General features: G+C 41.4%; 1 protein-coding gene across 4 annotated transcripts in view; it reads left to right on the top strand.

Moving 5' to 3' along the window:
- Positions 1-3,986: 3,986 nt before the first annotated feature.
- The window catches only part of ca4a (carbonic anhydrase IV a), a 157,391-nt gene continuing 133,398 nt past the window's right edge, over positions 3,987-27,979 (top strand). For 2 of the 4 annotated variants that reach the window (XM_068010315.1, XM_068010316.1), the window contains exons 1-3: positions 4,105-4,382; positions 23,143-23,178; positions 26,605-26,778. In XM_068010315.1, the coding sequence (XP_067866416.1) occupies positions 4,322-4,382; positions 23,143-23,178; positions 26,605-26,778 (271 nt within the window). In that variant the 5' untranslated portion in view covers positions 4,105-4,321. Of the gene's footprint in view, positions 4,383-23,142; positions 23,179-26,604; positions 26,779-27,979 lie in introns of all 4 variants that reach the window. The other 2 variants (XM_068010314.1, XM_068010313.1) reach the window with 2 other exon arrangements.

Below are 27,979 nucleotides of genomic sequence, written 5' to 3'. Positions count from 1 at the left end.
GCGAAGAAACGACTCTGGGGATTAATCAAACTTTCTCTGCATTACTATAGTGATTTCATTTAGAAAGTACTTCATTGGCTGTGATGAGCTTTGGGTGTCCGAAGGTTGTGAAAGGCGCTATATAAATACAGGTTCTTTCTTACAATAGGAAACTCAGGGCTCTGCCCATTCTTTTATTTTGCAATACTTTCTGACAGCTGGCGCCACACATTTAATGCGGATATAGTGGTGACCACAATAAATCAAAGCTTCTTGTTTATGCCTCTTGTCAAAAGGAATTTTCTTTCTCCCCAAAAACTTTGGCCCAAACCAAACCATCTTGGTGCCTGTGGAATAAAACAGAAAGTGCTGGAAATACTCAGCAGGTCAGACAGCTTCTGTGCATAGAGAAGCAGACTTAATGTTTCAGGTCTGTGGCCTTTCATCAGAACGTGTTTTTATTTCAGATTTCCAGAATCCGCAGTATTTTGCTTTTATGTTAGTGCCTGTGGAAATCCATGTTACTGTGGGTCTCTAGAGGTCGCTGTGCATCTTTGCACCTTTAACAGCCTCAGCCTGGAATCGAGCTTCCAATTACAGTAATGACACTGGTTACAAGGATACCAGCAACCCTGCTTATAATTGTTTCTCTATTTTATATGATTGTTTCAAAACTTTAAATATTTCTGATCAATTCGTGCACCTTATTATTGAAAGAAGTCGACCCTCTTTGGAAACGAGATATTCCCCAAAATGTCCACCCCGCCTGTGGAACTTATACGGGATTTTATTTACACATGACTCGAAAAGCTGGACAGGATTTGGTTGACTTAGATTTTTAAAACCAAATTTCGATAAAACGTGAAGAGGGAGAAATACGAAGTCTACAAAAAATCTGTTACTTGGAAGCAAACAACATATCTTTATATTTACTCACATTATCGACAGTGATTGTACCTGTACTGTAGTCTAGAATTTATAGTTGATATATATAGGTCTGTGTAGTGCTCGATAAAATAGAAAACTGCGAATCAAAATGCAAATCACGCTCGCGGTATATAAGTTTTGTTTGCAAACAGTTCTCTTTCCGGTTCAGAAATCCCAGGCTGACATGAAAGGAGCAAGAAGCTACCTCAGGCTGAGTGAGAAGTCCACCACCAAGCTATCAGATGGATTTGGAAGCAAAAGAAACAGAATTGCTTTGGAACAATTCTTTTGTATTCCATATTGCAGGGTACAAACCTTTCATATTTTTGGCAGAGGGCTCTGACTCTGCCCAAGCAAGGATTGTGGCTGTGCTTTAATTGAAAACTTTATAACCCCTACATTGGCTCAGTGAATGTATCCAATGAGTAGCTGAACCATACACATCAGAAAAATGCCGTCGGAATGAGCTGATTTGATGTGGTACAATAGCAGTGGACACCAAGTGAGGACAAGATCAGACTTGACTTAGATTTCCTCCCCGCCCGCACTCCCAACAACTTTCAAGTAGCCCATCAACACTCACTGCCAAAGCTTACACATGTCGAAGTCACTTAGGTGGGATACCGGAATGCAATTGGTACCCCAGCAAGTAGTCAACACCTTCAACAACAACAACTTGTATTTGTATAGCACCTTTAATGTAATGCAATATCTCAAGGTGCTTCACAAGAGTGTTATCAAACAAAATTTGACTGAGCTGTATAAGGGGATATTAGGGCAAATCACCAAATGCTTGGTCAAAGATGTATGTATTAAGAAGTGTCTTAAAGGAGTAAAGGAGGCAAGAGAGGAAGAGAGATGGAGAGGCTTAGTGAGGGAATTTCAGAGCTAAGGGCTTTGGCAGCCAATGGTGTTGATAATCTTGGAGGTTTTTGGGCGAGAATATACTATAGGGATAGAAGGGATGAGGTCAGGGAGGGATTTGAAAGCATGAGGGAGAATTTTGAAACCGAGGCCTTCCGTAACCAGGAACCACTGTAGATCAGCGAGCACAGGATGGGCAGGTGAACGGGACTTTGTGTGAATTAAGACACAGGCGGCAGAGATTTTAATTACCTCAAGTTTGCAGAGCTGGACTGTGGCAGTCAGCCAGGAGTCTGTTGGAATAGTCCCGTCTAGAGGTGAATGAGGGTTTCAGCAGCAGATGAGCTGAGACAGGGATGGGGTTGGGCGGTGTTATGGAGTTAGAAATAGGTGGTCTTTGTAGCATTTGAGGAATGCCACTATTCAGGAGTTGACCAATGTTGATGGTAATGTTAATTTATATCCTAACCATTTTAACTCAGTGACGTTCCAGGTTAATGTACCAGGAGAAATCTCTTAGAGCTTTTCCTTCTTTGAAAATTCTTCCTAGAAATTTCATTCTTCAGGAGATAAAGCGAAGTTTTTGATCCATGACAATGGGAATTGGGTACGATCCATTGGAAGAAGTGAGATTGATGAGGTGAAGGGCTTTCATTTCATACTTTTGGCGGGTTTTGTAGTTTGGTTTCAGTGTAACTGTAGGCAAATTCAGCACCAGTTGCTCCATTAGTGTTGGATATAGGCTGAGAATATTGATATTTGCAACATCTGAACATTTTCCAATTTCAAAAATAAAAAAGAATTTGGAGTAATTATAAAATATGAAAAACACTTCATAGAAATTACTTTCATAAATATGTTACTTTTTGAAATTCCATGTGAGTAATGCCATTAGTCAGAGCAGATTGCAGTTTGGTTTAACTCTGCCATCGTGATATGGTTGGAACCCCTTTGCCACCCTCAAAACAATTTAATTTTAAACTAAAATTATAACTCACATTTAATGCTCATTGTTTTACATTTAATCATTCATCTGGTGTCTGTTGCCTACCGAGTTTATGAAAAGTCATGGAATACAATTATATATCCCACTGGTGGCGAAGGCGATGGGCTGGAAATATACTTTGTTGCTTTATCATATGAATCAACGCACTCCTGGCAAATACATCCCCTTTCGATTCGAATAGAGATGCTGACCCATGTAATAAGCCACATCTCTTAATATAGACAACCGAGAAATTTAATATGAGCACGTTAAGTGTTCATGTGATAATGTCACAAAACGCAATTTCCGAGATTATTACTCACTTCTCACTTGTGAGTTATTAGCTCAGTTATTTAAGGGTAAACGTTCAACTGCCCTGCACCTTGGAACATGTGTCACAAAACTGTGCCCTCGCAACTGTCAATATTCCACATTTTAAAGTCAATGAATAGGAAATGCGGACTGAAGAGTGTGCGGTTTTTACACTATGCACTCCGGAGACAATTCAAACAGCGAAGCGGCAGACTACCGTCTCGTGAGATTGCAATAATTTCCCACACCTCTCCATGGATTCTGTCCCACTTTCCCCATCTATAGATAGAAGCTCAGATGCTGAAGGTGCCATTCACACCAGGTGGAACCTAGTTTAGCTGTGCAAACACCAGTAAGATGAAATGTTTGAGTTTTAAGTTTTGTTGAAATGTTCTAATTAAAACGTATTCCGTGGGTCCAATGTGCGCCCAGTCGGAGTTTTTCGCTGAGATGCCAGGAAATTTCTAAAATATAAATAGTTAACAACGATTCTGATTTCAAAGTCAGAATCCGGATGCTTCATGCAGAGGTGTTCGTTCATATTTTAACAAACGGCAAAGCAAACAACAGAACTCAAGCCATGAATAAACGTCCCACCCTTCCCCATCCCATCATCTTTGTACTTGGCAGTAATTGACAGTTTCGTCCCGGTGTAGTGATTGTAAAACAAAACCGAGAACATTGTTTTGTTTTTGCTATCCAAATCACAGGATTTGGATCTTCAAATCGCTTTTAACTTTCTGTCGTTATTATATATATATTTTTGCCAAAAAGCCCAGTAACAGTGTAATAAGGCGAGATGCCCTTGCGAAACCAGCATTGATTGGATACAGTCAGACAGGGTCTGCATCTCTGCCATTGACCTCTAATTGACCGATGCTTTAAAAGGTGCTCACTGCAACCATCCATTCGACCTTCCCATCTCTGCGTGGGAACATAGTAAGGAAACATATCGCTTACTTGAATGTGACATTGCAGCAATTTCCACCACCCATCTCCCCCCGCAGCCCCGATCCCCCCCCCCCCCCCCAACTAACATCAACAAAAAAGAACTCCCGCATTGCGTTCTGTTCCCGAGTGTAATCTGAAGGAATGTGGTGAGAGGTGGATCCAGGAGGAGGAGCTCGTCTTCATGTGGCAGGTCCGACTGTCCCGGGGAGAAATAAAAAGCCCCGCGCCGGAGCGATCGGTCAGTCACTGCTTCCGTGAATTTTGACACAAGAGAAACTGAAACGGGGGGAAAAAAAGGAGAGAATGCACTCACTTATTTTTCTATTCATCAGCCTTTGTTTGCCCTTCCTGAGCTTGGGAGCAGGTAAGACACCAATTAATAGTGATGTTTAAATTGCTACGATTTGACCCAGTTTCCGTTACCATCTTGTTTCATTGTAAAATTGAACAGTGTCGTGGGATAAAGCCGCCTTGAACTGTTCCTAATGATCTCTGCCGTTGATCAATAGCGGAACATTTTCTTATTAAGCTGGAAGTACTGTAATGACCAGGACATAAGTAGTTAAGTCACTGTTAAGCAGGCGGACTGAGACCGAGCTTAGAAAAGCTCGCGAAATCTGCTCAGCTATCGGCCTCTTTAACGGAAACGGGGCTGAAATATCAGCGCATCTTATTTCACGGAGCTTAAAGGACAACTAGTCTAACGCAACCGTTCAAATAGCACAAAACGTGCCAGAACCAACAATCAAAAGACTTTATGACTGTAATCTGAGGTCGAGAGCTGATATACTATCCTTTGATATTATTCCCCAGTTAAACATTCTGGGATATGCCGTTTTAATTGTACGGTCGTTTCATTCAGTTTTGCTTTCCTATTTTTGTATCATCGCTGTTCGGTCCATGACATATAGACCTCTCAGATTTGCTCATAAACTGTCATTTTTCATGTAACATTACGGCCAGCAAATCGCACTGATCAAGGCAAATGTAGAAATTCACAGTACTTGTCGTTGGCTCTCATCCCAACATGTCACTGGCCTCAGTATCTATGTAATCATAGCAGGTACCATAAGAATACAATAAATGTCATATTAGCAATTTTGAGCATTTTTAGCTAATAGAGGATTTTTGATCCATTTTTCAGCATTTAGTTAGTGTGTACTTTCGTATTTGTCGCACCTAACTGTAAGCTGCCACGTGGCATTTAGAAGATGCGGTTAGTCAGGCTGCTTTGCTGGTTTAACGGTCTATTGTTAAACCAGAAGGGAGTTTTTTTTTTGACATGGAGTTTCTTTTGTTACTTCATGAGCCGTTGAGAAACTGAGAGCTCCACTGTGCACGAGAAGCGCTTGTCCATTGTTGCACATCTACTCTCACTGCTACTGCAGGTTCAGCGCTAGGTGCTGCGGACACTCTGCAGCAGACACTGAGCTGGAGGCCTGATGATACATTTCATGCTGGGCACGGGACAGCTCCTCACTGGTAACTTCAGCTGTCGAATAATCCGTGGTGTAAAGCTCCCGATCGTTCTCCTTGTGAAACGCCTCGGGATCTATATAAATGTAACTTGCTTCAGCCCTCAAAGCTTTGTTCTGTGTTGACCTCAGTCAGGGCAGCTGTTGAGATATTGTCCTCAGCAGCACTGAGAAAGGGAAGGAATCAGCCATCCAACGAGTGAATCCTCCTGAAAAGAGTGTTTATGTCAGGTGGGGGTAGTGTCATTCTCTCCATTGTTGATTAGTCTGCTGCCATTTACAGTTCAGGTTCGCACATTCAAAATGGTCTCTTGAGCAAAGGAGAGCTGCCGGCTCCCTGGAGCTTCGAGTCAGTGCTTCAAGGAGAGGAGGGTGAAAATTGGAACAAAAAGAACCTTCTCAGCACTGCAATTGCATGGTTCTTCATTACCTATTACACAATTTCTGAAACCATGTTAACACATTACCAGCTCGACACGATAGCGCCATATTCAAAATATTTTTTGGACTCCTGTTTCTCCCCAGTCACCTTGGACCTCCTTATGATTTATACAAGTTGTGTCTGAGACAGTTACTTCCAATCCCTCAGCAATGTATTGCCAAGCCAATCTCCAGGAGGTGTGTACTAGTGATCCAGAATGGCTCTCCCTTATTCTCCCTTCTTTGCATGGGAAAGTATATGGTTGCTACTCAGTGTCACCCAGTTTGGAGATGCTGTTAGCATCAAACTGCTAAATGAAATATGCTAAAGATATTAGCAGTGGTTAGCACTGCAGCCTCACAGCTCCAGGGACCCGGGTTCAAGTCTGGGTACTGCCTGTGCAGAGTTTGCAAGTTCTCCCTGTGACCGCGTGGGTTTCCTCCCACCGCCAAAGACTTGCAGGTGATAGGTAAATTGGCCATTGTAAATTGCCCCTAGTGTAGGTAGGTGGTAGGGAATATGGGATTACTGTAGGGTTAGTATAAATGGGTGGTTCTTCGCCGGCACAGACTCGGTTGGCCGAAGGGCCCGTTTCAGTGCTGTATCTCTAAATAAAATAAATAAAATAAAATATTAAGTACATGGATATCTCCTTATGTAACAACATCCATTCTATATCAAAAGTAATTAAATGTGTGAAGTGTTTTGAGATGTTTCAATAGAATAAGGTGCTATACAAATGTAAGTTGAGTCCTGTATACAGTTCTGGTCTACATATTATATAAAAAAATTTATACTATAGAATCACTGGAGAAAGCCCAAAAAAGATTTACAAGGATGACACCAGAACTGAAAGAGTACAACTATCAAAAAAGATTGAACAGGCATGAGCGTTTTTCTCTAGAAAAAGGGAAGGCTGAAAAATGACCTGATAGAAGTCTTTAAAATTATGATTGGATTTGATAAGGAAGATATAGAAAAGATATTTTCACTTGTGGGGAGTCCAAATTGAGGGGCCATGAATATAATAGACACTAATAAATCTGATAAATAGTTCACGAAAAACATCTTTACTCAGATAGTGGTGAAAATGTAGAACTTGATGCCACATAGAGTGGTTGAGGCAAATAAGATAGATGTTTTTAAGGAGAAGCTAGATAAATATATGAGGGAGGAAGGAATAGAAGGGTATATTGATAGGGTGGGATAAAGTAAATAAAGTGGGAGGAAGCTCACATGGAGCATAAACAATGGCATAGGTGTATTGGGCTGTAAAGCCTGTTTCCGTGCTGTAAATTCTATGTAAGTTTTATCATGCTTAAGAGCTCCCAATTCTTGCTATCAATTTCTATGGAAGCCCTTCTTATTGAGTATGTATTAATGGGGATCATTTTCAGGTAGTGTTTTTAAATTGCTTTCCAATTTTACATTGGTTTAAAGATTGACTTGAGTTCTTCACTCTAATAAATATTTGCTCAGTATTTGCAGGGGCAGCTCCCTCTCCCAACTTTCTAAATGCTAATTTTAAATTTTACTGGTCACTTTGACATTTTACAGTTGGTCTTAACACTTGAATTTGACCAGTGCAAAAGAATTCTTCATATCTGTCCCTTAAATTCCTTCACTATCTTTGCAAGTTCTTGAAGGTTCTGGTAGCTGTTTGTCTGAATTTCATTTCGTATTTATTACCCAATTGTATAAATGAGATGAGATGAGATTATATGTTCCCATAGGCTCCAAGACATATTTCCAGAGGGGATCTGTAGTTAAAATAGAAATAAAAGACTAACATTTATATAGCAACTTTCATGACATTGAGACATTCTAAAGCACTTTACAACTAATGAACTACTTTTGAAGTGTAGTCACTTTTATAATGTAAGAAACATGACAGCCAATTTGTGCACAGTAAGACCTTACAAACAGTAATGAGATAGTACCCGGTCATCCATTTTAGTGATGTTGTTTGAGAGTTAAATATTGGCCAGGCCCCATTCTTCAAATTCTACATAAAATAGCATCATGGAATCTTTTACATTAGCTTTGCAGGGCAGACGTGGCCTCAGTTTAACGTCTCATCTGAAATAGGCATCCCCTTCAGTACTACACTGGAGTACCAGCCTAGACTTGGGACTTGAACCCACAACCCTTTGACTCCGAGCCAAAAGTGCTGTCACTGAGCCAATGCTGACACTTCATATTAGAATGAATGTGACTTTCAAGGCACTCTTAATGCACAGTTATTTTAGGATTGTCAAACATTTCCTGACGCTTGAGCAGAATAAACAGTATAAGCCACAAAAAAGCTCTGTAATATAATAAATGGGCTATGTTGGGAAATTTTAGCAGTGCATTGGGCACAGGACTAATGGATTCTGTGAAATAAGCATTAAGATAAAGCATGCAACTAGAAGTTCGTGGTCAGGGTACATATACAAAGTTCTTCAAGGTCAATCTCCTGTTACCATCAGCATAGGCGTTGGGTGTCAGTTCCGCAGAAGGCCAAATATCAATATCCCATTTATTGCACAATCAATCATCAACACAACTGCTTAAGTTGTCAGCAAATGTATGCTGGTGGAAGTCAAAGGCAGCAACTATCACCTGAGGTGGTAGCTTCTTGCAGGGTAACACAACAATTCAAATGCTTCGGTCATTATTATTTAGGCTGCAGTTAGTTTTGTCAAGACGTCGCTGCTGGCTTGGTAGAATATGATATATATGGCACTCTGGGAACTATCATATACTTTCCAAATGCAAAGGCACACAGATATTACAGCAGGGCACTCTGCATTACTGTCTTAACAACATGATTTCCTATGGCCCATTAAATGTGACAAATAACAAACACCAGGAGCCTTGCCAGCACAAGTACCTTCATGCTGCTTGTTCATAGCTAATCTAAGGTGGCTGCTGACCTGCCTGGGCAGTTGCTTGAAATGTATCAGATTAACCTGTGGACTAATTGTCAAGAAGGAGCCATCTGACTGCAACACAGAGGACAGGAGAACAGCATGGACATTTAGGATGTCATGAATGCCAAAAAGTTAGAAATAAAATGGATAAGTAGTGGTAAATTGGGAGCTACTAGATATCACTATTAGTTATAAATCTGATTAAAGGAAAGTGGGGAGTGGGGAACACATCTTCAGGCTTTCTTTGCTTTAGGAAGGATAGAAAAGGAAGGGAAGGATACCATGTATCAGAAAAGGTTAATATGTTGCCGAGAGGAACTGGGAATTGACAGAGTGTCTTTGGATTCATCTGGAAGATAGAAAGCAGAAATATTATCAGTAGGAACATGTTACACACCACCACTAAATAAAATGGAGGTGGATGGATGTGGGAGCTCATTAAAAAGATAAGTGCTAAGAGCACAGTTGTAATATTATGGGATTTTAACCACCCTGGCATTGACTATGATTTACAGTGGGAACAATTTGTATGAATGAGGCAGTTTTTTGAAATAGTTCAAAAATCTTTAATTAAAACAGCCCGTGAGGAAACAAACAAAGGAAAGTTGGGGGGTTGGGGGAGCAATATTGGTTTTGCTCCTAACTGATGAATAGGCAGTAATAAGCCAAGTTGAAGTAAGTGAACATCTCATGGAGCTGTTAATTTTTAGGTTGAAATGAAGACAGAACAGATGAAAACTATTTAGAAATGTGTTTTGAGAAAATAGACTTTTAGTGGATGAGATACTGTATGAAAGGAATATAACGGGTAGATCCTTTTAAGGGACAGATGGCAGAAAGAAAATTAAGAATTTTAAGGAGATGATTTTTATATTGCACACAGTTTACTCTAGAAACAAATTGAGGAGCCAACAGGAGAGAAAAACCAAACTGGACAAAAAGCTAAGTCATGGTTGCATTAAGGGGAAAGAAAGAATGTATAAAATCCTCAATGTACAGGGAAGGAACATGATAAACTGAACTATAAAATGAAGCGGGGAAGGTAAAGAAATTGATAAGTGATTCAAAGGAGGAACATGAGGGAACTGACTTTGCCCCTGCCTCATTAATGTCTTTGTTACATCTAGACGACTATTCCAACACACTGATGACTGGTGTCCCACATTCTACCCTCTGTAAACTCGAGGTCATCCAAAACTCTGCTGCCTGTGTCCTTACTCACACCAAGTCTTGTTCACCCATCAGCCTTGTGCTCGCTGACCTACGTTGGGTCTTGATCAAGCAAAGCCTTGATTTAAAAATTCACATCCTTGTTTTCAAATTTCCCCCCATGGCTTTGCCCCTCCCTATCTCTTTAATCTTCTGTAGCCCCACAACCCTGCAAGATATCTGTGTTCACCCAATTCTGGCCTCTTGAGCATCCCCATTTTTAATTACTGCACAATTGGTGGCTGTGTCTTCAATTGCCTAAGCCTTAAGCTCTGGAATTCCCTCCCTACACCTCTCTGCCTTGCTTTCCTCCTTTAAGACACTCCTTAAAACATACCTCTTTGACCAAGCTTTTGGTATTCTGACATAATAACTCCTTATATGGTTCGGTGTCATACTTTGTTTTGTAATGGTCCGTTGAAGTGCCTGGGGACATTTTATTATGCTAATGGAACTATATAAGTACAAGTTATAGTTGTTGTCTGCAGATATGGCTGCATGCTGAAACGGGCTAGCCTGTAATAGCTTGCATAGTTGAAAAGCCAATAGATAGTCACTATCGAATAGAGATACAAAGATATTATAAAGAGATGCAAAAGGTATCAGTGCTAATTTTGTGATTTGGAGATGGGAGAAGGGGGACATAAGATACATGTCATGCAGGCCCCCATCTGCCAAGAATGAGACATATTAAGTTTGTCATATGAACATTGATTTTAAACTGTTGCTGGGAAGAAGAGAAGACCTGTTACAAGGGCTGCCAGACACTTAGCTGAAAAACATTTACATACTAACATACAGTGCTTGTGGAGACAAAAGGACCATTCCCTGACACATTCAACCCTCAATGGATTTTGATCACCAGACATTAAAGGTGTAAGGAAGAGCATTCCAGAGACTGCTAAGATGATACAATCCACAAAAGCCAGGACTGGTTAAACCAGCTGGTCACATGTCTTACTGGCTGGTCCAGAGTTTTTTGAACTAGCCACAGAGTTTTTGAACCCAGAAAGACTGTTTGCTCCTGGAGTGAGAAGACCTTTTCTATCTGCTCCCATCTCTTTCTCACAAGCCTCTGAACCCACTGAGGACAGATGAACTTCAAGAGAGAAAAGTCTCCTACAGCAAACAAAGTTTAAGAAGAATACTGGGCCCCAACGAAAAGCAAGACCTACCTACAATCAAAGACTTTACACTGAGCTTGAAGAACAGTAACCAAAACAATCTTCAGATATTGTCTCAAACCTCTCCACTTTATTTCTTCTGCTCTTTTCTATCTTTGCCTACATGTGTGTATCGCGTATGCAGACTAGCATGGGTGCGTCATGTATCTGTAGGCGTTAATAGAATTAGAGTTTAAGTTTAATAAAGTTCAACCTTTTTCCTTTAAACCTAAGAAAACCTGTTTGGCTAGTTACTTTGCCTTATAATTGGAAATTAGTGAACAAGGATTCACTAAGGGGAGCTAACAAAACGGTGTGTTTAAAATTAAACCCTGTTATGGTGAATTCTGAGAGGCACCGCTAGACCCCTTTCTCACTTGGTCGTAACAATACAGCAAAAACATATGGTGGATGTGTTCTCAGTCTCCTGAGTGTTTGTGGCTATGATCTCTAAGTTCAGACAGAAAGAATAATCACTTGGATGAGCTACCAAAGAACTATCTTTCTCTGTGGAAGTATTTGTCGACAGGAAAGGAGAGACGAAAATTGGTAGAAAACTGAGAAAGAAACCACATTGTGAATGGATTAGTGACAACATTGAACTATAATTAAAATCTAAGTGATTATAGCATCATTCCGATTACCCTCACAACTGTCTACTAGAGAAATCTCTCTATGAACCTTTATCATTGCTACATTTCAGTGACCTTTCAATGTCAATAATTTTCTCTTTGGCAGAGACTGTAAATTAGAGACAGTGTACTTTGGTTATCCTAAATAGTTTTGATTGTAATCCAGATGCTACATGTCCATCCTGCACTAATTCTGTTTTGTCTACCTTTGCTTTGTTCAGTCAGTGATAGTCAAGCATGAGATAGAACAATATTGCAACAATTAGGCAACATAATGTACAGAAGCTTCATAGGATCCAGACACAACTTGAAAGTAAACTACAACATAGAACATGTGAAAGCCTAAATAATTGTTGCTCTTTGACAGACTACCTTTCACAGTCTGTGCCAGTCCTTGGATGTAAATGGTTCATATATAAATAATACTGTTCCTATGTAAGTCTGCTCTGTGTTTTAGAGCAAGGAGGAAAAAGTTTTAAGCTACTTGAGTAGTTTTGATTTAGAATAGTTTTCAATTCTTTGTTGCAGCTGTCAGCAGTACCATAGCCAGACTAAATATTGTGTAACTTTAAACAAGTATTTTCTCTTGGAATGCTATCGATTGGGATGTTAATGCGGTTGTTCAATTATTTGCTGAAGAATCTCACATACTTTAATGATACCTTTCAAATGGAAAACAGAATTTTTTTGTTATGTGGATAATGGAGGATTTCTTGAAGTGTGCTGTGGAATTCAATTACTCCATGACAGCTGAAAGGCACTGTTGTTTGAGACCTCAGAGGAATGTAGTCTCAGACTGGGAAGTGAGATTTTCTTTCTAATTTGTATTATTTAGCCACTCGCTAACTTTCAAGCAAGTGAACTTTTAAATTATAAATAAGTGCTATGTTTCTATTCATGTACTGGAACCACACTTGACCCAGTTTAAAAGGGACCTCAGCCAAGCTCAGCCAACCGGTATTTTTTATTATAGCTCTCTTTTTAATTTCCTGTTATGGCTTTATCCTTTGTTACACCCAGGTGCAAAATGTGTTTAGGGATCTTTTGCTGTCTTTACTTGGTCTTATTCTAACAGGGTTTAATTTTAAACACACTGTGTTTTGAGCTCCCACTTTGTGAATCCTTGTTCTCAGCTTTCCAACTATAAGACAAAGAAACCAATTCACACAGGTTTTCTGAGGTTTAAAGAAGAAAGGTGAAATTTTATTATAACTTAAACTTAAACTCTAAAACGGTTAATGCCTACGGATAGACGACGCGCCCACGCTAGCATGCACATGTGATACACACATGCAAATAGGGACAGAAAAGAGGAGAGGAAAATAAAGTAGAGAGGTGTTTGAGATAACATCAGAAGAGTCTCTTTATTACTGTGCTTTGAGCTCACTTGATTGTAGGTAGTCTTGCAGTTCATCAGGGCCCAGTGTTCTTCTTAAACCTTGTTCACGTAGGAGACTATTCTCTCTTTGAGATTGACGTGTTTTCACAAGATTCAGTTCCGTTGGAAAGTGATGGAGGCAGGCAGGACTGGAGTGGAGGTTCTGTTCCAACCGGAGCACACGGCTTTCTGAGTTCAAATCCTCTGTTGGAAGTTCAAATTCAAAACCTCCAACAGTCAGTCATGTGACCAAAACTGGTCTGATCACTTCTTCTGTGTATTGGGGAAGCAACGACTGGGTCCCCATTGTTCCAACACTGTCGGTTACTATGCAAATGTCTTTCCGGTCAGGGACTTGCAATTTTAAGTTTGAATGTTCATGTGGCGCAATAATACGTACCTGTTGGTAGGTGGGGGGCTTGCCTGACACCTCCACACCCAGGGGAATGAAATGTGATTTGAAGAAAAATGGCGCATTTCATTACAGAGTTTGAGAGAAATATAAGATACAGAAAGAAAAACCATGCATTTCTCTCATTCATTTCCATTCATTCATTTAAAAAAGTCTGTTCTGGGCGCCAGTGCTGTTTTACAAAGACTTTTGACTTCGGGGGATGGGTGGTTCCCTTTTTTCTGACTTGTGGGGGAGGTGTCTTTGTTACTCTTCCCCTTGTTCTCTGGGACACTCCTACTTGTAGGTATTTGTGCAGACTTGGTGGCACTCTCCTGTGGCAATTCAACTAGATGAAGCATCACCCTAATTGGTTTCTGTGCCCCATGAGGTCTCTCTTTGTCTCTGCAGGTTCCTGTAAATGCTGTTAGCAACTCTGGTGGGTGCATTTACGTAGGAGGATGTGGGATCTAATTTTTCACAATTTGAGGAGTTGGGTGAACGGATGGTAGGGGTTTTCATCGGGATTCTTCCTGGACTTCCTTTAACCTGCCCTCTTGGCCACTTTTTCCCCTTCTCCTTCTAAACTTTTTTCAGCCCTGTGCATGCCTGTCCCCTTTTGTTCTCGGTGGGGGTCCCTTACAGTTCACCAGCCCCTTGCTGGAGAGTCCTCCTAACACCGGTACAAGACTTAGGGGTGCAGGTTTCACTGCAGGTTGGGGTTTCCCCTCAACCTGGCACATGTGGCAACTCCTGCAGTACTCCATCACATCTTTGTGGAGTCTTGGTCAGTCAAACTGCTGTCTTATGCAGACTTTGGTCTTTTGTATACCGGTATGTACAGCCACTGTAGTCTCATGGGCCCTTCTTAATATTTCTCCCCGGTACCTCTGTGGCACCACTAACTGGTGGACTACTGTCCACTCTTTGCCCTCAGGTCTGTGAGGAGAACTCCATTTCCTCATCAATACCCCATTCTTTAAATAGTAGCACTCAGGGACTCCCTCTACATTACTTTCAGACTGGGCAGCCTGTGCTAACTCTTGCAATACTGGGTTGGCTCACTGAGCCTCAGCTAGGGAAAATCTATTTAATTCATTCCCTGGGTCTCATAACTTTCCAAAGAAAGTCCCGGACAGACAGACCTCATGATCATTTGCCTGCAGTGCCAATTCAGTATCCTCTGGGGATGCTGGTTTGATCATGGCCTGATCCACTACATATTCAGGGAAACTGCAGTAGACTGTCTCCTGCCACTGCCCTGTCTCTCTGACCTCCTGAAGTCTTTCTTTCTCTACTGGGGGGCTACCACCTTCACCCCTGCCAGATCATTACCTTGGAGCAGGTCAACCCTGTCCACAGGCAACTAGGGACAATCCCTACAGTCACTGGCCCTGAAACTAGGTCGCACTCCAGGTGCACCCAGTGTACAGGTACAGGCACATACTGCCCTCCAATACATTTCACCACCATTCTGGTGTTCACTGCACTCTCTGGGGAAAGGTCAGGCTTTTTCCCAGTAAAAGGATCTGGTGGCCCCTGTGCCCCTGAGAATCACTATGGGCTTGCTTGCCCTACTCAAGGGATATGGGGTTACTTTCCCTTCAAATAAAAAACCCTGATAACCTTCAGGAATTCTATTAACTTTTCCTGCACTGGCCATAGTAAGCTCCCTGGGTTGCACTCTTACTGCAGTTAAAGCCACAGCTTGTTCTGCGTTTTCCATCAGGGCCTCGTCTTCACTGAGCAGGTGTGCCCTGATTAACCCGGTATCTCCTTTATTCTCCAGCAGTCAGCTTTTAAATGCCCTGCCTTATTACAATGGAAACACACAGGCCTCTGGGTCTCACTCTTGCCCACAGCACCTTCCTTTTTGGTTGGAGGAGGGCCACCTGTGTCTCCTGCTTTCCTTTCTCTTCTAGGACTGCGTGGGCTTCTATCACCTTCTTTTGTCCTTTTGGATTTGTGGGGGTAATTAGGAAAGGTTCTTCCCTGGGAAACCGACTTGTAAATTAAAGAAAACTCATCAGCCCAAAAGGCCGCTTGCCGGGCTCCCTGAACCCTCTGCTCCTCTACATGGGTCTTTATTGACAATGGGAGAGAGTTTTTACATTCCTCTAACAGGATTACTTCTCTGAGAGTCTCATAGCTGAGTTGTATTTTAAAAGCCTTCAGCCACTGGTCAAAAGTCAGCTGCTTGCTTCTTTCAAGCTCCAAATAATTTTGATTGGCTTGATTTTTGAGGGTTCTAAACTTTTGGCGATAGGCATTGGGTACTAATTGATATGCTCCGAGGATAGCATTTTTGGTCAGTTCATACTTTGATGAACTCTCATCTGGCAACAAGGAATAAATCTCATGGTCTTTTCCAGTTAGTTTGCTGTGCAATAAGAGAGACAAGGACTCCGCTGACTATCTTCCTCATTAAATTTTGGAATTAATTGAGTGAGTTTTAGCATTTTTGTAACCAGCCCTGAATTATGCTCCTCCATATTGGCTATGCTTTCACTGGGGTTACTCAAGCTGCTTTAACTGTCTTTCTTCGCATTCTTTCTGGGATATTCTTTCTCTCTCTCTCTCTCTCTCTCTCTCTCGTTATTTCTACTGACTTTCTGTTTCTTCACGTTCCTTCTGGAAGGCTCTCTCTTTTTCTCTCTCCTGTCTCTCTCTTTTTCCTGTCTCTCTTTCTCTTTTTCCTCTAATTCAAGTTTCCTTTGTTCCAGTTGTAACTTTGCCAGTAGTACTCTGTCTGGGTCTGCTTCTAACACTGCTTCTGCATCTTCAGATTCAAGGGAAAATGGTTGGCCACTAGTCTTAGGAATTCAGACTTCCTAGCTTTGCCACGTACAGTGATCCCAACACTGCTGAGCTATTTTTCTCAGCTCCTCCATAGACAGTGCTTTTAACTTATCCTAAGTTACTTCATCTGGCTTGGAGAGCTACTAGCTTCAGTTGCAGACATGTTAGTATTCAATCACACACAACCACAAGAAAACCTGTATTGAAATTTTGCTCTTTTTGATTGGGAACAATTTGGCTTCCCACTTCCAATTTCACTCATTTGTCTGTGGGTAAAATTCCGGATGCTAGCACCCAAATTTCTGTTACAACCAGGTGTGAAATGTATCTAGGGGTCTTTTGCTGTCTTTACCTGGTCTCAGTGTAACAAGATTTAATTTTAAACACACTGTGTTTTGAGCTCACCCTTTGTGATTCCTTGTTCACAGCTTTCCAATTATAAGACAAAGAAACCAATTCACACAGGTTTTGCGAGGTTTAAAGAAGAAAGGTGAAATTTTATTATAACTTAAACTTAAACTCTAATACAGTTAACGCCTACGGATTTACGACGCAGCCAGGCTAGCATGCACATGCGATACACACATGCAAATAGGGACAGAAAAGAGGAGAGGAAAATATAGTAGAGAGGTGTTTGAGACAATATCAGAAGAGTTTCTTGTTTACTGTGCTTCGAGCTCACTTGATTGTAGGTAGTCTTGCTGTTTGTTGGGGCTCAGTATTCTTTTTAAACCTTGTTCACTTAGGAGACTTTGCTCTTTTTGAGGTTGACGTGTTTTCACAAGATTCAGTTTTGTGAGAAATAGATGGAAGCAGGCAGGACTGGAAAGGAGGTTCTGTTCCAACCGGGAGCACATGGCTTTCTGAATTCAAATCCTCTGTTGGAAGTTGAAATTCAAAACCTCTAACAGTCAGTCAGTCATTTGACTAAAACTGGTCTGAGCACGTCTTCTGTGTATTGGGGAGGCGACGACTGGGTCCCCATTGTTCCAACACTGTTGGTTACTATGCAAATGTCTTTCCAGTCAGGGACTTGCAATTCTAAGTTTTAATGTTCATGTGTCAAAATAATGTGTGCCTCAGTGTTGGCAGCTGGGGGGCTTGCCTGACACCTTGGTGCTGCTTATTCCTGTATGATAATAGCTGGTCTGGTCTTCTTCCATACCATTGTATCTGTTTTGTCTTTTTATCAAGAAATTTGGTTCAAATCTCCATTGCAGACATCAGGAAAAGACTGCCTTTAATACAATTTATTTAATGGCCATATGGACGGAGCATGGGCCAGACAAAATGGAAAATGAAAATAAGTAAAAGAGAAGGGAATGGTAGAACTAAGAAACAATAAGCAAAAAGAAAGAACAAGCCACAAAATTTAAATTGTAATTTACAAGTATTGTAAACTTTTGATCCTCAATTCTTGACAGAATCTAGTTCTAGGTGATGTAATGTGTAACACACCCACAATTATCTGACCATAACAGCTTTAGAGGTGTGCTGGCTAATCAGAGCTGGGTCATCTGTATTTTGGCTCGGATTGAAATAAGCCTAGCAGATCCTATTATTTACCATTTCCTCATTTAAAATTGGGAAGCTTTGAACAATTACTACTAAATCTTGCAATAACACAACTTGGCAATTCTGTTGCTTGTCATTGATATAAATGGTACATAAAATCAAGTTCAGTAACATAGGAACAGGAGTAGGCCATTCAACCCCTCGAGGTTTGGTCTTTTCTAACAGGTAAGTAACAAAGAAACAATTTGAAATTTGACAAGCTGCACGTTTCAGTGTGCAGCTGACAGCAAAGGTGAGCTTGTATGGATTTGTTCCGATTGGGCAGAATTTTCCCGGACCTGAGTGGCAGGAGTGGAGGTGGGGTGTGGGTGGCCGGGAAAATAGCAGGGATCTGTGGCAGAATGGCTCCCTGATGCATTCCCACGCAAGGGGATTTTCCTGGAGGTGGGCCGGATGCAGATTCGCTGCCCACTGCCAAGTTCGGGACCATTTAAAGCACTCAGTGGCATTTTGCTTGCAGCAGAGCGGTCCCCTACTGTGTAGGATGGCTGCCAGCTTAATGGAGGTAGCCTCCCTCAGCAGTATGGGGAGCTGGAGGTGCCATCCCCCAAAGAGGGCTCACCACCAGCAAAGACCCAAATACTGCCACCAGAGGGGTTTCTCTTCTGACTGGAGGAGTCTGCCTGCTTGGCCCCTCTAAAAAATGTAATAGTTTTCACCCCTCCGAGGGCGCCTCCATTTTGCGGTGCCCTCATGTTCCACTAGCTGCCTCAACAGTGCCCACCTCTCTCAGTGGGGCTGCGGAGGCTCTAGAGCTGCTGGCCCAATCATTGGAAGCCTGCCTGCTGCCCTTAATTGGACGGCGAGCTCCGAGGTGGGCAAATGGAAGATCGGCTTCAAGAAAAGACCCCCCCCCCCCCCCCCCCCCACAGTCTGGGCCTGACAAGTGCAGGCTCGGGGCACTCATTTGGTTCTGACATTGGGGTCCTGAAGCCTGTGGGAAAATTCTGCCCATTGTTTCATAAGGAGGGAAGGAAATTCAGGGGGAAAAAAAATCATCCATGGGCTACTGTAATGCTTCTCCTACTAGCAAATTCCAGAGGCAGACAGCAGGACAACCACTTACTCTTTCAGATAGGAATGGTGTAAGGTCAGGGAAAGTCTACAAAAACAATAAAACACTTTTTTTTAGCAATAATCTTGTGGCATTACTCCTAGGCAATCTCAGGACTGGAGCATGGTTGTGATGTTTAGCTGCCAATCTGACTTGGGCCTTTAAGGCCACTTCTCTAAGCAGGTCAAATAGGTAATTTTAGTAATTGTTGAGACCAATCAGAGGGACTTGTAACTGCTTTCCATAAAAAAAACATACAAAGCACTAGAGATCAATTGTAGAGCAATAGAATTGAAAAGCAGGGAAGGTATGTTAAACTTTTATAGCACCTTGGTTAGAATACAGTGTACAATTCTGGTCTTCATATTACAAAAAGGCTTTGGAAGCACTGGAAAAGATGTAAAAGAATTAGAAAGGGCACAGAGAAGATTTATCAGGATGCAACCAGGGATGAGGGACTTCAGTTATGAGAAGAGGTTGGAAAAATTTGAACTGTTTTCCCTTAGAACAGAACAAACAAAGAACAAAGAACAGTACAGCACAGGAACAGGCCATTCGGCCCTCCAAACCTGCGCCAATCTTGACGCCTGCCTAAACTAAAACCTTCTGCACTTCCGGGGTCCGTATCCCTCTATTCCCATCCTATTCATGTATTTGTCAAGATGCTTCTTAAACGTCTCTATGGTACCTGCTTCCACCACCTCCCCCGGCAACAAGTTCCAGGCACTCACCACCCTCTGTGTAAAGAACTTGCCTCGCACATCCCCTCTAATCTTTGCCCCTCTCACCTTAAACCTATGTCCCCTAGTAATTGACTCTTCCACCCTGGGAAAAAGCTTCTGACTATCCACCCTGTCCATGCCACTTATAACTTTGTAAACTTCTATCATGTCGCCCCTCCACCTCCGTCGTTCCAGTGAAAACAATCCGAGTCTATCCAACCTCTCCTCATAGCTAATGCCCTCCAGACCAGGCAACATCCTGGTAAACCTCTTCTGTACCCTCTCCAAAGCCTCCACGTCCTTCTGGTAGTGTGGCGACCAGAATTGCACACAGTATTCTAAGTATGGCCTAACTAAAGTTCTGTACAGCTGCAGCATGACTTGCCAATTTTTATACTCTATGCCCCGACCGATGAAGGCAAGAAAAGGTCAAGACAGGACTGAATAAAGGTTTTCAAGATGGTGAGAGATTTTGATTGTGTAAATAGGGGGAAAAAATCCCTCTGGTGAGTGGGTCAATAACTAGAGGTCCTGAATTCAAATTAATTGAAAAAAGATCTAGAGGGGAGATGAGGTGAATTATTTTCACTCAGAGAGTTGTTGGGATCTGTAAAGTTCTACGTAAGAAGCTGGTGGAAACCAACTCCATAGACAACTTTAAAAAGGAGTTGGACAGTTACTTTAGGATGAGTAGCTGACAGAGGGGTGTGTGGGACTAACACGATTGCTCTTTCAAAGCCAGCACAGGCAAGATGGGCTGAATGGCCTTCTTCAGGACTGTAAGTTTCTATGATTCTATGAAAACATGATTGATACCAGAACTAAGATGTTATGACTATCATTAAATAGACTAAATAGGCTGTGTCTCTTTCCTCTGGAAAAGAAAAAGCTGAGGTGTGACCTAATAGAGATCTTTAAAATTATGAAAGGGTTTGATAGGGCAGATGTAGAAAACATGTTCCTACTTATTGCCGAGATGCAATAAATATAAGATATTCATTAATAAATCCAGTAAAGAATTCAGAAGAAACCTCTTTACTCAGAGAGTGCTTAGAATGTTAGGCTTGTTGCCAAAAGGACTAGATGAGATGAATAGCATCGATGCCGTTAAGGGAAGCTAGGTAAGTTTATGAGTGAGAAAGGAATAGAAGGTTATGCTGATAGAATTAAATGAGGTAGCGTGGGAGGAGGCTCATGTGAAGCAATAAATACTGCCACATACCAGTTGGGCTGAATGGCCTGTTTATGTGCTCTAAATTTTATGTAATTCTATGTAAACTGTAGGTAAATGATTAGTTTTGCTTCTCCCTAACTGAAAGAGGTGTCAGCTTAACAAGACTGAGAAAATATCACAGCTGGCAGGGTTCCAAGAGAGTGGCACCTTAAAATGACACCTGTGTGGTTAGCCAGCACCTTTCATGCCAGCTTCATGGCCTAAACGAACCTTAATGCTTCCATTCTATCAATGTTCAGGTGATGTCAGACCATAGGAAACTCTTCATTCATTCACGGCCTGATATCCAGGGAACAATCATGGCACTTTTATCTTCAGACAGTCCACCATAACACGATTATTTGAATGTACAAGGACACTGCATGGATGGCTCCTAAGAGACCAGGACAATCCTCTGGAGACCTTATGAACATACGAGTTAGGGGCAGGAGTAGGCCACTCGGCCCCTCGGGCCTGCTCCGTCATGCAACAAGATCATGGCTGATCTGATTGTAACTTCAATTTCACATTCCCGCCTACCCTTGAGAACCTTCCACCCCCTTGCTTATCAAGAATCTATCTACCTCTGCCTTAAATATATTCAAAGACTCTGCTTCCACCGCCCTTTGAGGAAGAGAGTTCCAAAGATTCACAACCCTCCGAGAGAAAAAATTCTCCTCATCTCTATCTTAAGTGACCCCTTATTTTTAAACAGTGACCGCTAGTTCTAGATTCTCCCTTCCCTTGAGAAACCGCATAACATCAGCTGACCGCAGATGCAATGGAACACATGTCCTGGCCAGGACTATTTTTGAAAACTTTTTTGTTCTGTTAGAAATTACATCATTTAAATAAGATGTCTATATAGAGAGAAGTATCATACCATAAAGCTAAGGAGCTTCTGTCTTTAAATGACCTTTTCTTTCAAGGCTAGAAAGTCTATTTGGACATATGTAAACACAGCCTTAGGTTCTGCTGAGTCATATTGTTCTTTGGATGGAGAACCTCACAGTTTGGAATGTGCTTGTCAATTTAACATGCAGCTCAAAAGCATGTAGCATTTTGAGGTTGTTTTCTTTGCTTGTAATGAAATGACACCAGTACCTGTTGACACACTGGTTTTAATATATTACTAATGGATCTCCAATGATGTTGCTCCCGGTAAGTCACATGGTGTTGCCTTTTATAAGAACAGGAGTGTTACAGCATAATGCACGATGTATTATTCCACTAAATATGCAGCAATGTCTTTTTAAGCAACAGAATCTAAATTTCTATGTAACCAGGGCCACAGGGTCATTCAGAGGTCAATTGCTGCTTGGTCAGGGGACTTTAAATCATTACGTGCTTGTCTGTTTTATATAGCAGCTCACAATATTTGAAGAAAGATTTGCAATGATAATGAAGTGGGAAGCCTGCAATATGATATCTCGGTACATAGTTTACCATATTTAATGTATTTTTTGTGTTTAGTTATTTTTTGGATGCACTCGCAATGGAACTGTAATGTTGCTGGGAAGTGGTTTCACTTTATAAAAATGATAAAGGTGTAATGCAAATCCAAAGCTTGAACTGATTCTTGATTGCTTTGAAGTGAAACTATGGAGGGAGTCTTGTGCTGCATCACCCAAGAGTTAACTTAGCCTGGACTCTGGATTTATATTACACTCTTACCATCAGTCTAAAATGAAACTGCCTTGCATCAATACTAGTTTATTGCAAATGCAGCATTTAGCTCTGTTTTGTTTGTATTTTATACAGAGGCAATACTTATAGGGATTGAGGATAAAACAGCTTTGTTTTATTGATCTTTTGGTGGATTAGACGATATAAAATACAGATTTAACAAAATGGATCAATAACCATGATAGTATCATTCTTAAAGTATGGCAGAATAAGCCAACAAGAACAATTCAGTATGTAGAAGATGCTGTTAACCACTAAAGTTCAATATAGTGAGCCCAGGCAGGTGAAGTTAATATCAAGCCCCACTGCATTTCTGAAATTAGACTTTATTTGAAGACTGTTGTAAATTTTCTGAGATTTCCAGTGCATATCTGGGGTCAGGATAATTTTAAATGAAATGCAAAAAAATCAGACTAATAACCGTGGAATCTTTCAGAACTATGGGAGGCAATTTAAGAAATAAACTAACTTTGTGTTTTCTTTTTGTCCAGTGAACTGGTGCTACAAGGCCGAGAGCGAAACCTGTGGTAAGGAGTTGAGTCACTGTATTTGGTGGTGGTCTGCGTGCAGTGGTAGTACAATGTATTTTCCATCACAAACATATTAAACGTTCATGCACTAACACATCAGCCAGGAATTTCCAGATTATTGTTATTCAACTTAAAAAAGGAAAAGTATTGTAAGGAAACTGTGGACAACAACTTCAAGAAAAGTCCAAGAGAGACAGGGTTTGAATGGAACCGTATATGATGCTGGTTGAAATTACAATAGTCACTCATCATGCTGCTATTGTTTATTTAGTGATCTAATTATTTTCAGTATCATCTAAGCTTATTAAAATTTCATGAATAAGAAAAATAAATATACCCTTATTCCATTCATAGAATATCAAGAGGCTTATGTGATGGATTATATGCATATAGATGACTGTCTTTAAAAAAAGTTTTATTTGACTAGCTCACAAGATTTTAATACTCACTTATTCTCTTCCCAAATTACTCGATTTAGCTCCGGCTCATGTGTATTTTGCCTTCACCAGCCCATTTTGTTTTGCTCTGTCACAAGACTCTATTAACAATACTACAATCAAGTTACCTCAGCACTCTGTTTCAGCTCCAGGCTGTGAATTGTTTGTCTTATTGTTTTTACGGCAACAATCTAGAGCCTTTAATATAGGAAAACATCCTGAGATGCTTCACAGGAACATAATCAAAGAACCAACTGGAACTGAGAGATGGAGGAGTAGGTGATTCACTTAACCATGAATGGTGCACATGGATGCCAAAAAGAGACTGAGAAGAAAATATAAAGATACCTTTTTAATTTTAAAGTTTTTTTTCGAGTAGTACTGATAAAAATTGGGTCACTGGGCAAACACCATGAGCCGCTATCATTCTGATGTAAAACGTGCATCATATACAATAACAGCATTCAGTTCAGACTCTAACAGCCCCCTCAGTTTGGCTTAACTTGCAGCTGTTGCTCTCTTTTTCCTTTCAATATTTTTCCTGTTTTGATGTGTGCAAGAATAGCCTGGAAATTATTGTGAGCAACGCTAGTGCATATGCAGTTTATATGTTTGTATCAAATTCCTCATTCTGCCAGTTAAATGGAAGCATTAACCCATTTAAGGTCAACATGTTAACACCTTCATTAAGCTAGTTGATAGAGGAATTTGATGCCAATATTTTAAAGGATTGCACATCACAATTATTTCCAGTTTAATATCGTTCCAGATAAAGTTCAAGATCTTGTGATCTGCTGGCAGTGAAAAACAAAAAATAGAACTCCACCTCCAGCAAACTGTCATGTTAAAGTTCCTGATATACAACTGTCTGCCATTATAATATAATTTTCTATATTTTCACCTATTTAGGTAAAGTTAAAGTATTTCTCTTAATTGGGAATTAAATCCTCCAATGCTATAACTAATGGGATGGCCAGTCAATTTGAACAATTTGAACAATTTGAACAATTGAAATGTAAATGAGAAGGAGAACATTTTGCCCCATCATATCTGTACAATTACCAGTTCCTTTGCTAACTCCAGCCATTTACATGAGTTACATTTTTCTGTTCTTTTCTCAAATCCTTTAATATTTTTCTTCAGATATTTACCTAACTCTTTCTACAATGTTGTAAACTGTTGACTCTCAAACCCTATAATTGACTTTGTTTTATTAAATTTAGTGTGTTTTTTGGGGTTTTGAGTAAGTAGCTATGAAGTGTCCCAAATCACTTCACAGCGACAAAATGACTTTTTTGAAGTGCAACCACTGTTGTTTTGTAGGGGAATGCAGCTGCCAATTTGTGCACATCAAAGTCTTCCAAACAGCAATGAGATAAACGGTTGAGGGATAAATGTTAACCCAGACTCCATGCCCTTTTTCAAATATTGCTATAGGATCTTTTACATTCACTTGAGCAGACAGATGGACCTTTGGTTTAATATAGGGTTGTACTACGATTTTTGCTCATCCCAGGGGGCTGGCGAGCAATTTTCAAAAGATAAAGGCATTAAAAATTGATCTTACTAATAAAAACAACAACAAATGTGCATTTTTGTGAAGAAGCTTTAAATAAGAAGACTAATTTATTGACTTACTTTCTTGTCACTATATTGAAAACTGATTTGGTGACATACCTGGCATTGTTTTTGCTTGCATAAGTAGTCAATCTCTGCTGCACACTTGATGTAGTGTTGCAGAGTATTCTGGATAGATATCCATCTGTCAGGAGTGATCTTGAGCTCTCCCTCTGTTTCTGTCTCTCTCTCTCTGTGTTGCCCCCTTTCTGTGTTGTTCCCCCCCCCTCACTGTCGTCCTCACTCTCTGTGTTCTCCCCCCATACCCCCCTCTCACTCTCCCCCCTCTGTCCCTCCCCCCTCTGTCCCTCCTCACTTTGTCCCCCCCCTCACTCTGTCCTCCCCCTCTGTCCCCCCTTACTCTGTCCCCCTTCACTCTCTCTGTTCCCCCTCTCTGTTTTCCCTCCCTCTCTCGCTGTTGCCCCCTTTTTCCTCTGTTTTGCCCTCTCTCTCTGTTTCCCTCTCTCCCTCCTTGTTCCCCCTCTCTCTCTGTTCTGCTCTCTCTTTGTTTCCCCCTCTCTCTTTCTGTTCCCCTCTCTCTGTTTCCCCTCTCTGTTTTCACCCCACTCTCTCTGTTTCCCCCCCTCATTCTCTCTCTCTGTCCCCCCTCTCTCTGTCCCCCACTCTTTCTGTTCACCCCTCTCTCTCTATTCCCCCTTCTCTGTTTCCCCCCTCTCTGTTTTCACCACCCCTCTCCCCTCTTTCTCTCCCCTCTCTCCCCCTCTCTCTGTGAGTTACTCTGAGTGGGAGCACTCAGCACAGCAGCTTTGTGCTCGATCGGTTTGTTTAAAAACGTTGCGCTGAGTTTCACAGCTGACAACCGCCGAAGCAGGAATGCACCTCCCAACATCGGATAGATTTGGGGTTTTCCGGTGGGCTTTTAAAAAAAAGTCGGAAAACCCTGAATCTGTCAAAGTTGGGAAGTGCCTTCCTGCTTCAGCAGCTGTCAGCTGTGAAACTGACAGGGCGATGTTTTTAAAAAGGCCTCTCTGCAAGAAGATGACAATGGGAAATTTCCCATCTCCAGTCATGAAGCCCTGGGAGGATGAGGAACAGCCCCAAGTACAGCTTGCATCCACAGGCTGGATGGAAACCTTTGGCAGGCCGGATCCTGGCCCGCAGGCCGTATGTTGTACAATCCTGGTTTAATATCTCAGCAAAAGACAACACCTCTGACTGTGCAGCAGTCCCTTTGTAATCTGCTGAGGTATCAGCCGAGCTTAGGTGGGCAAATCTTGTTGTAGGTCTTGAAACCTACAAACTCTTTATGTGGGGGGATAGTGCTTTCTCTGAGCCATGCTAACATTTAACACTGTTACATAGAAATACACTTTGTGCACTGCTAACTGACTTGTATCATCCTTTCTAGAACCCAGCACCTGGAAGAATCACTATCAAATATGTGGAATGCAGAAGCAGTCACCCATCAACATTGTAACCGAGAAAGCTAAATATGAAAGCAGATTGGATGCCATTATCTTTGAGGGTTACGATCGTGTTGTTACAGATAATCAATGGGCTATACAAAACGACGGTCACTCAAGTAAGTTCTGAAAATTCATTCCACTTGATAAATAATATTCAACATAATAGACTGGTTAGCAAAATTGCAGCCCATGGGAGTAAAGAGGCAGTGTCTGCTTGGATACAAAATAGTTGAAGGGACTGAAAGCAGACGGTGGTGGTCAACAAATAAGAGCAAAATACTGTGGATGCTGGAACTCTGAAATGAGAACAGAAAGTGCTGGAAATACTGAGCAGGTCTGGCAGCATCTGTGGAGAGAGCAACAGAGTTAACATTTCAGGTCTGCGACCCTTCATCAGAACTGGCAAAAGTTAGAAATGTAACAGTCTTTGAGCAAGTGAAAGGGGGAGGAGGGGAAGGAGAACTAGAAGGAAGGACTGTGATTGGACAGAGAGGGGAGAGATTAAATGACAGATGTCTTGGAACAGAATGCAAATGGAGTGCTAAATAGTTGTAGGGAAAGAGAAATCACGAGTCCAAACAGAGTACTAATGGCAGAAAAATGAACAGATCAGTACGAAAGCAAAAACATGAAAATAAGTTTAAGACTAGCACATGTTTAAAAATAAATAAAGAAATAATTAAAAAAGAGGAATATATATATATGTAAAAAAATTAAAATAATAAATAAACAATAAATAATGGGGATCATGGTCTGAAATTATTGAGCTCAATATTGAGTCCAGAAGGCTGTAGAGTGCCTAATCTGAAAATGAGGTGCTGTTCCTCGAGCTTGCATTGATGTTCACTGGAACACTGCAAGAGGCTGGGGACAGAAATGTTGGCATGGGAACAAAATGGAGTATTAAAACGGCAAGCAACTGGAGGTTCGGGATCATGCTTACGGACCCAGCGGAGGTGTTCTGCAAAGCGGTCGCCTAATGTAGAGGAGACCACACTGTGAGCAGTGAATACAGTATACTAAATTGAAAGAAGTACAAGTAAATCATTGCTTTACCTGGAAGGAGTGTTTGGGGCCTTGGATGATGAGGAGAGAGGAGGTAAAAGGGCAGGTATTACACCTCCTGCGGTTGCATGGGAAAATGCAGTGGTAAAGGGAAGAGGTGTCGGGGTGATGGAGGAGTGGACCAGGGTGTCACGGAGGGAACGGTCCCTTTGGAATGCTGACAGGGGAGGGAAGGGGAAGATGTGTTTGATGGTGGCATCATGCTGAATGTGACGGAAATGGCGGAGGACGATCCTTTGGATGTGGAGGCTG

This window comes from Heterodontus francisci, chromosome 30 (genome assembly GCF_036365525.1).
Source record: "Heterodontus francisci isolate sHetFra1 chromosome 30, sHetFra1.hap1, whole genome shotgun sequence".
Lineage (NCBI taxonomy): Eukaryota > Metazoa > Chordata > Chondrichthyes > Heterodontiformes > Heterodontidae > Heterodontus > Heterodontus francisci.
This window is presented reverse-complemented; position numbering and strand designations above follow the sequence as displayed.